Here is a 15,113-nt window from a genome sequence, read left to right as displayed (position 1 = left end):
TTCAACATTATTTAAGCCTAGACAGACAAAACTTATTTTATTTTTTTAGATTAAATACTTCATAGCTTTATGATTTAAAACACAGCTTACATTCTTGTTTTTTTGCCAAATCCCTTTTCTTCATATAGCATCCAGCATATTCAGCAGAATTTTAGGTTTGTAAGAAAGCAACTCCTCATGAAGACCCGTGGATAAGGCAACCTTCGATTCTTGCTCTTCCTGCTGGTAGCTTACAAGAGCACATTTGCGAGCAGCCCCAAATATCTTGCAGAAGAGTTAAATCTAAATTATTTTTTGATGGGATGTAACAGATTAAGGTCACCTGTCCACATGGCTAAACATGAAGAACATAATGAAGCCTTAATCGCACAGGAGCAACTTTGGGTTTTAGAGAAACCAGAGCTCCTCCAACCCCCACCCCTAGTTCTAGATTTAACTCTTAGGTGCCTGCATTTGAGCGAAGCCTGGCTTATAGAGAGACCCTGAATAACTGCTTTAAAATTTTAGAAGAGGTAGTGGCACATGAGGGACAGGACAGTCTTAGCGGGAGGTGCCGCACTGACTATATCACCTTCTGCAGATCCAGGCAGAGCGGGGGATTTTATTGTGAACAGACTTCTCAGTGATCAATGAGGGGAAAGTAAAGCGAAGCAAGCAAAAAAAGTCAATGTGCGTGAACATTTCTGAGACTCGGACTCTGATGATTCTGAGAGTCTCTCAGAAGGACACAAAGCGGTCACAGGGAGGGAGGTGTGTGCTCTTACAAATGGAGTTAAGGAAACAGAGAGAATCTCAAGAATGTGGAGAAAATCTTATAAATGCTTTAATTAGTCTGGCTATTAAGTAGCTAGTCTTCTAACAGTTCTCACAGTTATACAGTATTTTAACTATTTCAGATTCCAAATTGCCAAAGGCCATGTCTCCTTGTTTAAAGTGGAGAGATGTCATGTTTGCTGAGATCCTACTATTTATCAGGAGCTTCAAGTTTATTTTATTTTATTTTAACTATTTATTTATTTATTTATTTATTTATTTATTTATTTATTAATATGTAAGTACACTGTAGCTGACTTCAGACACTGCAGAAAAGGGCATCAGATCTCGTTACTGATGTTTGTGAGCCACCATATGGTTGCTGGGATTTGAATCATGACCTTTGGAAGAGCAGTCAGTGCTCTTACCTGCTGAGACATCTCACCAGCCCTATTTTAACTTTTTAAAATTTATTTTATATATGTGAGGACATTGTCACTGTCTTCAGACACACCAGAAGACGACATCAGATCCCATTTCAGATGGTTGTGAGACACCATGTGGTTGCTGGAATTGAACTCAGGACCTCTAGAAGAGCAGCTAGTGCTCTTAACTGCTGAGCCATCTCTCCAGCCCTTATTTATTTATTTTTTACCTACAGTTGACAGTGTTAACTTTCTTTTTTTTTAATTTTTAATATTTTTTATTACATATTTTCCTCAATTACATTTCCAATGCTATCCCAAAAGTCCCCCATTCCCCCCACCCACTTCCCTACCCACCCATTCCCATTCTTTTGGCCCTGGCATTCCCCTATATTGGGGCATATAAAGTTTGCAAGTCCAATGGGCCTCTATTTCCAGTGATGGCCGACTAGGCCATCTTTCGATACATATGCAGCTAGAGACAAGAGCTCCGGGGTACTGGTTGGTTTATCATGTTGTTCCAACTATAGGGTTGAAGATCCCTTTAGCTCCTTGGGTACTTTCTCTAGCTTCTCCATTGGGAGCCCTGTGATACATCCAATAGCTGACTGTGAGCATCCACTGCTGTGTTTGCTAGGCCCCGGCATAGTCTCACAAGAGACTGCTATATTTGGATCCTTTCAGCAAAATCTTGCTAGTGTATGCAATAGTGTCAGCGTTTAGAAGCTGATTATGGGATGGATCCCTGGATACGGCAGTCTCTAGATGGTCCATCCTTTCATCACAGCTCCAAACTTTGTCTCTGTAACTCCTTCCATGGGTGTTTTGTTCCCAATTCTAAGAAGGGGCATATTGTCCACATTTTGGTCTTCATTCTTCTTGAGTTTCATGCGTTTAGCAAATTGTATCTTATATCTTGGGTATCCTAAGTTTTGGGCTAATATCCACTTATCAGTGAATACATATTGTGTGAGTTCCTTTGTGATTGTGTTACCTCACTCAAGATGATGCCCTCCAGGTCCATCCATTTGGCTAGGAATTTCATAAATTCATTCTTTTTAATAGCTGAGTAGTACTCCATTGTGTAAATGTACCATAATTTCTGTATCCATTCCTCTGTTGAGGGACATCTGGGTTCTTTCCAGCTTCTGGCTATTATAAATAGGGCTGCTATGAACATAGTGGAGCATGTGTCCTTCTTACCTGTTGGGACATCTTCTGGATATATGCCCAGGAGAGGTATTGCTGGATCCTCCGGTAGTACTATGTCCAATTTTCTGAGGAACCGCCAGACTGATTTCCAGAGTGGTTGTACAAGCTTGCAATCCCACCAACAATGGAGGAGTGTTCCTCTTTCTCCACATCCTCACCAGCATCTGCTGTCACCTGAATTTTTGATCTTAGCCATTCTGACTGGTGTGAGGTGGAATCTCAGGGTTGTTTTGATTTGCATTTCCCTGATGATTAAGGATGTTGAACATTTTTTCAGGTGCTTCTCTGCCATTCGGTATTCCTCAGGTGAGAATTCTTTGTTCAGTTCTGAGCCCCATTTTTTAATGGGGTTATTTGACTTTCTGGAGTCAACCTTCTTGAGTTCTTTATATATATTGGATATTAGTCCCTTATCTGATTTAGGATAGGTAAAGATCCTTTCCCAATCTGTTGGTGTTTTTTTTTGTCTTATTGATGGTGTCTTTTGCCTTGCAGAAGCTTTGCAGTTTCATGAGGTCCCACTTGTCAATTCTCGATATTACAGCACAAGCCATTGCTGTTCTATTCAAGAATTTTTCCCCTGTGCCCATATCTTCAAGGTTTTTCCCCACTTTCTCCTCTATAAGTTTCAGTGTCTCTGGTTTTATGTGAAGTTCCTTGATCCACTTAGACTTGACCTTAGTACAAGGAGATAGGAATGGATCGATTCGCATTATTCTACATGTTAACAACCAGTTGTGCCAGCACCATTTGTTGAAAATGCTGTCTTTCTTCCACTGGATGTTTTTAGCTCCCTTGTCGAAGATCAAGTGATCGTAGGTGTGTGGATTCATTTCTGGGTCTTCAATTCTATTCCATTGGTCTATTTGTCTGTCACTATACCAGTACCACACAGTTTTTATCACAATTGCTCTGTAGTAAAGCTTTAGGTCCGGCATGGTGATTCCACCAGAGGTTCTTTTATCCTTGAGAAGATTTTTTGCTATCCTAGGTTTTTTGTTATTCCAGATGAATTTGCAGATTGCACTTTCTAATTCGTTGAAGAATTGAGTTGGAATTTTGATGGGGATTGCATTGAATCTGTAGATTGCTTTTGGCAAGATAGCCATTTTTACAATCTTGATCCTGCCAATCCATGAGCATGGGAGATCTTTCCATCTTCTGAGATCTTCTATAATTTCTTTCTTCAGAGACTTGAAGTTTTTATTATACAGATCTTTCACTTCCTTAGTTAGAGTCACGCCAAGATATTTTATATTATTTGTGACTATTGAGAAGGGTGTTGTTTCCCTAATTTCTTTCTCAGCCTGTTTATTCTTTCTGTAGAGAAAGGCCATTGATTTGTTTGAGTTAATTTTATATCCAGCTACTTCACCGAAGCTGTTTATCAGGTTTAGGAGTTCTCTGGTGGAATTTTTAGGGTCACTTATATATACTATCATATCATCTGCAAAAAGTGATATTTTGACTTCATCTTTTCCAATTTGTATCCCTTTGATCTCCTTTTGTTGTCGAACTGCTCTGGCTAGGACTTCAAGTACAATGTTGAATAGGTATGGAGAAAGTGGACAGCCTTGTCTAGTCCCTGATTTTAGAGGGATTGCTTCAAGCTTCTCACCATTTACTTTGATGTTGGCTACTGGTTTGCTGTAGATTGCTTTTATCATGTTTAGGTATGGGCCTTGAATTCCTGATCTTTCCAAGACTTTTATCATGAATGTGTGTTGGATCTTGTCAAATGCTTTTTCCGCATCTAACGAGATGACCATGTGGTTTTTGTCTTTGAGTTTGTTTATATACTGGATTACGTTGATGGATTTCCGTGTATTGAACCATCCCTGCATCCCTGGGATGAAACCTACTTGGTCAGGATTGATGATTGTTTTGATGTGTTCTTGGATTCGGTTAGCAAGAACTTTATTAAGGATTTTTGCATCAATATTCATAAGGGATATTGGTCTGAAGTATTCTTTGTTGGGTCTTTTTGTGGTTTAGGTATCAGAGTAATTGTGGCTTCATAGAATGAGTTGGGTAGAGTACCTTCTGTTTCTATTTTGTGGAATAGTTTGTGAAGAACTGGGATTAGATCTTCTTTGAAGGTCTGATAGAACTCTGCACTTAACCCATCTGGTCCTGGGCTTTTTTTGGTTGGAAGACTATTAATCACTGCTTCTATTTCTTTGGGGGATATAGGGCTGTTTAGATCATTAACCTGATCTTGATTCAACTTTGGTACATGGTATCTGTCTAGGAACTTCTCCATTTCATCCAGGTTCTCCAGTTTTGTTGAGTATAGCCTTTGGTAGAAGGATCTGATGGTGTTTTGGATATCTTCAGGATCTGTTGTTATGTCTCCTTGTTCATTTCTGATTTTGTTAATTAGAATGCTTTCCCTGTGCCCTCTAGTGAGTCTGGCTAAGGGTTTATCTATCTTGTTGATTTTCTCAAAGAACCAGCTCCTTGATTGGTTGATTCTTTGAATAGTTCTTCTTGTTTCCACTTGGTTGATTTCGCCCCTGAGTTTGATTATTTCCTGCAGTCTACTCCTCTTGGGTGAATTTGCTTCCTTTTGTTCTAGTGCTTTTAGGTATGTTGTCAAGCTGCTAATGTGTGCTCTCTCTAGTTTCTTTTTGGAGGCACTCAGAGCTATGAGTTTTCCTCTTAGAAATGCTTTCATTGCGTCCCATAAGTTTGGGTATGTTGTGGCTTCATTTTCATTGAACTCTAAAAAGTCCTTAATTTCTTTCTTTATTCCTTCCTTGACCAAGGTATCATTGAGAAGAGTGTTGTTCAGTTTCCACGTGTGTGTTGGCTTTCTATTATTTATTTTGTTATTGAAGATCAGCCTTAGTCCATGGTGATCTGATAGGATGCATGGGACAATTTCAATATTTTTGTATATGTTGAGGCCTGTTTTGTGACCAATTATGTGGTCAATTTTGGAGAAGGTACCATGAGGTGCTGAGAAGAAGGTATATCCTTTTGTTTTAGGATAGAATGTTCGGTAGATATCTGCCAGATCCATTTGATTCATAACTTCTGTTAGTTTCACTGTGTCCCTGTTTAGTTTCTGTTTCCATGATCTGTCCATTGGTGAAAGTGGTGTGTTGAAGTCTCCCACTATTATTGTATGAGGTGCAATGTGTGCTTTGAGATTTACTAAAGTTTCTTTTTCTTTTTTTTTTTTTTTTTTTTTGGTTTTTGAGACAGGGTTTCTCTGTGTAGCCCTGGCTGTCCTGGCACTCACTTTGTAGACCAGGCTGGCCTCGAACTCAGAAATCCACCTGCCTCTGCCTCCCGAGTGCTGGGATTAAAGGCGTGCGCCACCACTCCCGGCCTAAAGTTTCTTTAATGAATGTGGCTGCCTTTGTAGTTGGAGCATAGATATTCAGAATTGATAGTTCCTCTTGGAGGATTTTACCTTTGATGAGTAAGAAGTGTTCCTCCCTGTCTTTTTTGATGACTTTGGGTTGGAAGTCAATCTTATCAGATATTAGAATGGCTACTCCAGCTTGTTTCTTCATTCCATTTGCTTGGAAAATTGTTTTCCAGCCTTTCATTCTGAGGTAGTGTCTTTTTCTCTGAGATGAGTTTCCTGTAAGCAGCAAAATGTTGGGTCTTGTTTGTGTAGCTAGTTTGTTAGTCTATGTCTTTTTATCAGGGAGTTGAGTCCATTGATATTAAGAGATATTAAGGAAAAGTAATTGTTGTTTCCTGTTATTTTTGTTGTTCAAGTTGGCATTCTGTTCTTGTGGCTGTCTTCTTTTAGGTTTGTTGAGGGATTACCTTCTTGTTGTTTCTAGGGCCTGGTTCCCGTCCTTGTATTCGTTTTTTTCTGTTATTATCCTTTGAAGGGCTGGATTCGTGGAGAGATAATGTGTGAATTTGGTTTTGTCATGGAATACTTTGGTTTCTCCATCTATGTTAATTGAGAGTTTGGCTGGGTATAGTAGCCTGGGCTGGAATTTGTGTTCTTTTAGTGTCTGTATAACATCTGTCCAGGATCTTCTGGTTTCATAGTCTCTGGTGAAAAATCTGGTGTAATTCTGATAGGCTTGCCTTTATATGTTACTTGGCCTTTTTCTCTTACTGCTTTTAGTATTCTATCTTTATTTAGTGCATTTGTTGTTCTGATTATTATGTGTCGGGAGGTATTTCTTTTCTGGTCCAGTCTATTTGGAGTTCTGTAGGCTTCTTGTATGTTCATGGGCATCTCTTTCTTTAGATTTGGGAAGTTTTCTTCTATAATTTTGTTGAAGATGTTTGTTGGTCCTTTGAGTTGAAAATCTTCATTCTCATCTACTCCTATTATCCGTAGGTTTGGTCTTCTCATTGTGTCCTGTATTTCTTGGATGTTTTGAGTTAGGATCTTTTTGTGTTTTACATTTTCCTTGATTGTTGTGCCGATGTTCTCTATGGAATCTTCTGCACCTGAGATTCTCTCTTCCATCTCTTGTATTCTGTTGCTGATGCTCGTATCTATGGTTCCAGATTTCTTTCCTAGGGTTTCTATCTCCAGTGTTGCCTCATTTTGGGTTTTCTTTATTGTGTCTACTTCCCTTTTTAGGTCTAGTATGGTTTTGTTCATTTCCATCATCTGTTTGGATGTGTTTTCCTGTTTTTCTTTAAAGACTTCTACCTGTTTGATTGTGTTATCCTGTTTTTCTTTAAGGACTTGTAACTCTTTAGCCATGTCCTCCTGTAATTCTTTAAGTGAGTTATTAAAGTCCTTCTTGATGTCCTCTACCATCATCATGAGATATGCTTTTAGATCCGGGTCTAGCTTTTCCGGTGTGTTGGGGTGCCCTGGACTGGGCGAAGTGGGACTGCTGGGTTCTGATGATGGTGAGTGGTCTTGGCTTCTGTTAGTAAGATTATTACATTTACCTTTCGCCATCTGGTAATCTCTGGGGTTAGTTGTTATCGTTGTCACTGTTTAAAGATTGGAGCAGAAGCTGTGTTCCACTCACCAGAAGTCTCAAGATCCTGTGGCAGGTGTCGTGGGTAGCTGGCGGGTGTCAGCCGACCCTGCGCTCTAGCTACCCAGGTGCTGTTCAGACCGGAAGAGGCTTTTGGCCCTACTCAGGCCGATTTTCTGCTTCCCTAACTAATGCAGTCTCAGGTCCCGTGCGCAATTGGATTGGAGCAGAAGCTGTGTTCCACTCCCCAGAAGTCTTAAGATCCTGTGGCGGGTGTTGTGGGTAGCTGGCGAATGTCAGCCAACCCTGCACCCTAGCTATCCCTGTGCTGGTCTGACCGGAAGAGGCTTGTGGCCCTACCAGTCCTTATTTTTAAAAAAATAATACTTTAATTTATTCTTTGAAGACTTCCTATAGGAGCCTTATGTCTTGGTCATATCTACTGTTCACTTTCCACTTCAACTCTGGCCTCCCCAGCACACATGACCTCATATATATATATATATATATATATATATATAGTGACTGAATCCAATTACTATTGCTACATGTGCACTGTATCGGGCCATCCACGGGGGCATAAGCAATGTACCATAGCCATACTGCAAAGAAGAGAAAAGTTCCTTTTCTTCCTCCAGCAGCCATCAACTTCCCAGCCAGGAGTGGAACCTCAATGGCTCCTCCCCCTCCCACCCTAGAACTTTGTTTAGAGATAATAAATCAGTATTTGTTTAAGCAACACACAGAGGAAAATGCCAGCTATAACTAGACATGTGTCCCTTGTGCCCCAAATAAATCCATACAAGCTGCTTTGCCAAAAATAACAGGAAATATTACAAAAGACAGTTTGATGTGACAGTTTTCTACACCAAACCATGCCTTCATTTCTCTGAATACATTAAATACAAAGCAAAATTTTATAGGTTTATTCTCTGAGAAATCCATACTTGTGTACAGTGTATTTCATTTATATTCCTTTTCCATTTCTCCACCCTTTCCAGGATCCCCTGGCTCATTGTATGTTTTTTTTTTTATAGCCTTCTTGTTTTCTATAACCCTGACTCTGATTAGTGGTACCTGTGTATCTATATTATAGACATGGGTGTGGGGCTATCCACTGGCGGAAGGCTGACCTACCAGGAACTGTAGCCCTAAAGAAAACATATTCTTTGTCCCTTAGCAGGCATCATTGTCATTAGCTACTGAGGTGGGGTGGGAGCTTGGTTGTCCTTTCCCCTTTTATACTGGCTTCATCCTGAGCACATATTGTGCAGACAACCACAGCTACAATGAGTTCAGGAGAACATCGTCCTGTCATGTCCAGAAGACACTGTTTTGACCCTGACCTCTGGCTCTTACACTTTGTTCTATCCCCTCTTTTGTGATGTTCTCTGAGCCATGGGTGGGGTGGCAGGGTTTGGTAGAGGTTGATATAGATATTTTATTTATCACTGGCCAGTCCTAGTCACTTATTCTGAACACTTTGAACAATTATGGGTTCATGAATTGATCAGTATTTACTGGAAAAAAAAAACTTTGATCGAAGTTGAGAGTCTCACAAAGATATGGATATAAACATAGCTATTTAGAAAGCGATTTTTTTTTTTTACTTTTTAAGGTATCATACATATTTAAGTATTTTACCATCCAATTAAGTCACCCATCTGCCAATTCCTGATTTTTTAATGACCTAGATGGCATCACTGTTCTCCGGGAAGCCTCACACTGGGTAGATCCTTTTAGTGCTTGAAGAAAAAAAAATGAAACATATGGAGCCCAGAATATTAAGGACATAATTTAAATGCTAATGCTAATTAGGAGTTTACAAAATCAATTTAGATAAAGTATAAAAAGTTAAGTCTCTGTCCATTTGCACTTTATAAAGGTGACTGTACCATCAGGAATGGTCAGCAGAGCTGACCATTTCACAGTAACAGGCCAAGATCATATGTTCCCATTGTCAAGGGACTTAAATCTCAATAGTCAATCCTCCTGGAATAAACCGAATGAGATGGTTATTAATTTTTAGAAAGGATCTCACTGCGTAAAGCAAGTTGTCTTACTTTACCAAGTACTGGGACTAGAGACATGCACCTTCCCACACAGCTGTGGCTGTTTTTGTTTGTTTTTTAAGAGGAAAGAGGAAAAACACAAAGCACGAATTGATGCCCTTTGAGATTTGACTCTTCACTGGCTCGTACATGGGCATGTGGAGGTTCAGAGGCCAGGCTGGCTTATGATGTATCCAGAAGCAGGACTGGATCCTAGAGAGGATGCCACGTTCTAACCTGGGTGGAAAATTCTTTTTGTAACAAAATGATGGGCTGGTAAATTGAAGAAATTGGTATTGAATTTTCAGAATAAAGTTGCTGCATACCCATTTCACGCAGGAATGGACAGACCAAAAATTACGATGGAATCCCGAAGACTATGGTGGAATTAATTTGATAAAGGTTCCATCGGAATCGCTCTGGCTGCCTGACATAGTTCTCTTTGAAAAGTAAGTATCTTAGAAGAATACTGCATTGGTCAGACTAACACCAGATGCAGAAAGTCTGATTTGGGCAGAAGAATTAACTATGTCTTACAGTGGTTTCTTTGTAAAGCATGACTTGACATTATGGTAGGAAAAGAAGGCAATGTAGATTGCCTTCAAACAGTGAGTGTTCAGCCATCCACTAACGGGTAACCACTTTCATGGCAGTGCTGACGGACGTTTTGAGGGCTCTCTCATGACCAAGGCCATTGTGAAATCCAGTGGAACCGTCAGTTGGACTCCTCCCGCCAGCTACAAAAGTTCCTGTACCATGGATGTCACATTTTTCCCGTTCGACAGGCAGAACTGCTCAATGAAGTTTGGATCCTGGACTTATGATGGTACCATGGTTGACCTCATTCTGATCAATGAAAATGTTGACCAGAAAGACTTTTTTGATAACGGAGAATGGGAGATACTAAATGCAAAGGGGATGAAGGGCAACAGAAGAGAAGGCTTTTACTCCTATCCGTTTGTTACCTACTCTTTTGTTCTGAGACGCCTGCCCCTGTTTTACACCCTCTTTTTGATAATCCCCTGTCTGGGGCTATCTTTTCTCACGGTCCTGGTGTTCTACCTACCCTCCGACGAAGGGGAAAAACTCTCGTTATCCACCTCGGTTTTGGTTTCTTTGACAGTGTTTCTTTTAGTAATCGAAGAAATAATCCCGTCTTCTTCGAAAGTCATCCCTCTCATTGGGGAGTACCTTCTCTTCATTATGATATTTGTCACACTGTCTATTATTGTCACGGTTTTTGTAATTAATGTCCACCACAGATCTTCCTCAACGTACCGTCCCATGGCCCCCTGGGTGAAGAGGCTGTTTCTGCAAAGACTCCCGAGATGGCTTTGCATGAAGGACCCCCTGGACCGCTTCTCTTTCCCCGATGGAAAGGAGAGTAAGGGAACCGTGACGGGGAAAGTCCCAGGGAAAAAGAAGCAGACTCCTGCCAGTGATGGAGAAAGGGTTCTGGTCGCTTTCCTGGAGAAGGCCTCTGAGTCCATCAGATACATCTCGAGGCATGTGAAGAAGGAACACTTCATCAGCCAGGTGAGTGTTCTGCGAGGTGGGAAGGCTGTAACTGAGGGAGGTGTGCATTACAGCAGACTGTGCTCCTTGTTAACAATGGCACCTTCAGGCTACTCTCTGCACACAAACCATGTAGAACAAGCTCAACAAGTCAGACGAGTTTTAGCATTAAAATTTTAAGAAAAAAATTCACAAAAGTATAATGACTAAAAACAAGCAGATACAGATTCAGCGCTGTTCATCATAATCCCTCAGATCTGTTTTCAAGAACTCAATTACACCTTTAAATGGGTTGTCCTGGTCTTACTTAGTGTACTCATTATAGAAAACAAGAGTGAAGCTGAGTGATTCGATCCTGGGATTCTGGCTACTCAGGAAGCTGGGGGTGCCAGCAGTTTGAGATCAGCAAGGTTCATGGATCGAGAGCATGTCTCAAAACCAGAAGTGCCTAAGGTTTAGAGGCACAACGGTTCTGAGCACAGACCTATCTCTATTCCGTGGGACAGGTTACTTTGCCAGACCTTTTTTTTTTTTCTGGAGCCTACCTTGAGGAACATGATGAGGAAGCCACAACAAAAGCATCCTTTATCTTCACACCAACTGCAGGCAGGGCGAAGTCATTTTACTCAAAAAATTCTTGAAAAATTGGCCAAGGCTCTCATACAGGCTTATGAAAGTGTTTTTGGAAGCATGCTTTACTATTTACTTTGTCTTCAGAGGTTCAGCCTGGTCTCTCTCTCTCTCTCTCTCTCTCTCTCTCTCTCTCTCTCTCTCTTCAGAGCGAACCCAGGGACTTGCGCTTGTTAGGCAAACACTCTACCACTGAGCTAAATCCCCACCCCCTATCTTTCTCTCTTAGCTGTTCATCATATTTTTCCATACAATTATAGATTTTGATTAGAGAGACTAGGAAAATACCAGCTCATACAGTTATACTTCAGCTAATAGGGAAGGAATTTCTGTTTTATTTCTTTACATCTTTTGTAAATATTAGCAAAAACACTTAAGTGGGATTTTTAAAAAATATGACCAGGACGCATACTTTGCAAAACTCAAAGACAAGAGGAACACAGCCATTAATAATCCCATTACCTAAGGGATTATGAATTATTACAGTAAAATGCTAATTTTAACATTTCATTGTGCTCTTGCACGTGTGATTTATGCTACGGTTTTGTTTCTAGACTTGGGAATCTTAGGACAGCATGACGCCTCCCTCCTGTGAGTGGGCAGGCCTGGTGTTCTGTTCCACCTTTACTAAGTCCTTGTCTACAGGCACCGCAGTTGGAGATACTGAGCACCCTGACTGATGAGCAGTTCCCTGGACAGGGTTTTGGTTTCCCCTGGCAAATTCTCATGAGGCTCAGGGGATCTGCTGCTCATACAGTTGTGAGATTCCTGGGAAGATGGTACCCTGTGTCCCTAGAATACATCCCTCTCCTCCCTCTTCTTTCAAGATCTGAAGTGGTTTCCACTGAGTGGATTTTCTTTCTTACGGTTACACTCTGAAACTTTCTGCGAAACTGCTGTCAGCTTCAGACCAGGTGCAGAAACCACACTCTGTCCCTTGAAAGGTGAGCCCCCCCCCATGCTTCTTTCACAGAAAGAAAGGAAGCCCATGATTTCCTATTTCCTGGACCTGCTGCTCCAGGCTGCAATGTCTCTGCCTAACTAAATAATTCATAGACCCCTTTCTTTTTTTTAAAATATTTTTATTACATCTTTTCCTCAATTACATTTCCAATGCTATCCCAAAAGTCCCCCATACCCTCCCCCCCACTTCCCTTCCCACCCATTCCCAGTTTTTTGGCCCTGGCATTCCCCTGTACTGGGGCATATAAAGTTTGTGTGTCCAATGGGCCTCTCTTTCCAGTGATGGCCAACTAGGCCATCTTTTGATACATATGCAGCTAGAGTCAAGAGCTCTGGGGTACTGGTTAGTTCATAATGTTGTTCCACCCATAGGGTTGCGGATCCCTTCAGCTCCTTGGGTACTTTCTCCAGCTCCTCCATTGGGGGCCCTGTGATCCGTCCACTAGCTGACTGTGAGCATCCACTTCTGTGTTTGCCAGGCCCTGGCATAGTCTCACAAGAGACAGCTATATGTAGGTCCTTTCAGCAAAATCTTGCTAGTGTATGCAATGGTCATAGACCCCTTTCTTACAATACCTGTCATTTCTTCTCTTTCTCAGTGCTGTCTACTGGATCATTAGGAGCCACACCCACTTGTGGAGTAGGAGGAAAATCCCATGACAGTTAATTACAAATGCTTTAATAAAGACATTGGTTTGTCGGGAGACAGGCAGTGGCTGGACCATAAAAAAAAAAAAAGTAAAAAAATATAAAAGTAAAAAAGACATCGGTTTTTTCATTGGTTTCATAGGCGTACCAGGAAGCATTGTATAAAAATAAAATCAGTTGCTTTATTTGTGTTCAATCAGCATATCTCCAAGTATCCAAATAATCCTGTAGTTTCCGTTTTTACAACTTCAGTGCTGAAAAGTATTCTTAAACAGTCAACTTGCAAGCTATTTTCTTGAAGTGTGATGAACAACTTCTCAGGATAGAATCCAAGCCCGCACCAACAGTGATGTGTAGATACAGTTGAAAACTTAAAAGTGAGACAAATTCAATATTGCTCTATTTACAACCCTTGATGAGTTCAGCCTCTTGAGTGAAAGATGCCCTTTTCTCCTTTGCAGGTCGTTCAAGACTGGAAATTCGTGGCTCAGGTTCTTGACCGCATCTTCCTCTGGCTCTTTCTGACAGCTTCGGTTTTGGGCTCTGTCCTGATTTTTATTCCAGCCTTGAAGATGTGGATACATCGTTTCCATTAGGAACCGCTCTCTGGATCCAGTAGAAGACACACTTAGAGAGAATCCCACCTTAGGACTGAGGGCTGCTGGCGTGTTCACAGAAAGGAGTTGCATGCAATAGTTGCAGTGCCCTTGCCTTGTCCCGGGAGCCTTCTGTGACGGGAGGAAACTGAGAAAATGTGGGTTTGAGTTAGTGTGATGGTGGCTGCCATTAGAGATGTATTTGGGTAATTCAGAGAATTGAATGTTGTTCAATGTCTCCATGTCATGTTGTTGTGGGGGAGGCCCAGAAATGCTCCATCTGCCTATCCCTGAACTACTGCATCTGCCCATCCCCCAGACTCCTACATTTGCTCATCCCTAAACTCTTGATTTTGTCTATCCACTGAACTCCTAGTATCTTCCCAGCCCCTTGGCGACTTGTCTGCCCACTGGGGCCATGTGGTACTTCTCTAGCAGTGTGGGTGAACACGTTTTGATAACAGTTCCAGGAATTACACAGGTACAACTCTTGCCACACAGGTCAAAGATGCCACTTGTCAACAAATGTCCCATAAATAGGGTCATTTAAGATGACCTTGAATGACTATGACAGTTCTCTAAGGCAGGGGTAATTAGAAGTTCGTTCACTGCATTGCAAACTTTTCTAATGCACGTAGGAACTACACCAGAAAAACAGCCATTAGCTATTAGAACTGCATTCATTAATGCATGTCTTTTTTTTTTCCTCTTGGAAAATTAAAAGTGTTGAATGTTCTTTGATTATGGTTTTGGATGGTGTCTTAGGCAGTGTTCTATTACTGTGAAGAGACACCGTAACCATGACAACAGGTCAGATTCAGAGGTTTAGTCCACTTTCATTATGGTGGGAAACATGGTGGCACTCTGGCAGATATGGTGTTGGGAGAGGTAGCCTAGAGTTGTACAGCAAGAGAGAGACTGGCATGGGCTTTTGAAACCCCAACGCACATCCCCAGTGATATACTTCCTCCAACAAAGCTACACCTCTGGATCCTTCTCAAGGAGTGACAATCCATGATGACTAAGTACTAAAATATGGGAGCTCATGGGGGTCATTTCTATTCAAGCCACCACAGACAGAACTGGTTTTCACAGAGTTGTCTGCCTCCACCTGTATCTCCTTTCCCTGTGTTTCCCTCCTTTCCTCATCCCACCCCATGCTCCTCCAGAACTGTCAGGGAGTGTTTATCAGATTGACTTTGCTGCTGTTGCTTCTGAGTCCTTCCTGGGCTGTTAAAGGAGTTTGTTCTTCCACCTCAGTGAAGCCCCGTGTGCTCTGTTTTATTTGAGACACGGTTCTTCTAAGCAGTTTATCCCTGAGATTTAAAAAACCCCAATCTAAGCTTTTATTTTTAGATTACTATAACTGCAACATTCAGTAAGCGCTGCGTTCTCTTATTC

The 15,113-nt window shown here is 41.3% G+C and overlaps 1 protein-coding gene across 1 annotated transcript in view; it reads left to right on the top strand.

Moving 5' to 3' along the window:
* The window catches only part of Chrnb3 (cholinergic receptor nicotinic beta 3 subunit), a 35,329-nt gene extending 21,563 nt beyond the window's left edge, over positions 1–13,766 (top strand). The window contains exons 4-6 of the mRNA XM_021170563.3: positions 9,700–9,809; positions 10,014–10,896; positions 13,578–13,766. Coding sequence (XP_021026222.1) covers positions 9,700–9,809; positions 10,014–10,896; positions 13,578–13,712 — 1,128 coding nt within the window. The 3' untranslated portion in view covers positions 13,713–13,766. The remainder of the gene's footprint in view (positions 1–9,699; positions 9,810–10,013; positions 10,897–13,577) is intronic.
* The last annotated feature ends 1,347 nt before the right edge of the window (positions 13,767–15,113 follow it).

Source organism: Mus caroli, unplaced genomic scaffold, assembly GCF_978045245.1.
Source record: "Mus caroli unplaced genomic scaffold, Mus_caroli_1 scaffold_10, whole genome shotgun sequence".
NCBI classification, from domain to species: Eukaryota; Metazoa; Chordata; class Mammalia; order Rodentia; family Muridae; genus Mus; species Mus caroli.
Note: the sequence above shows the minus strand (reverse complement) of the source record. Positions and strands in the feature narration are given on the sequence as shown.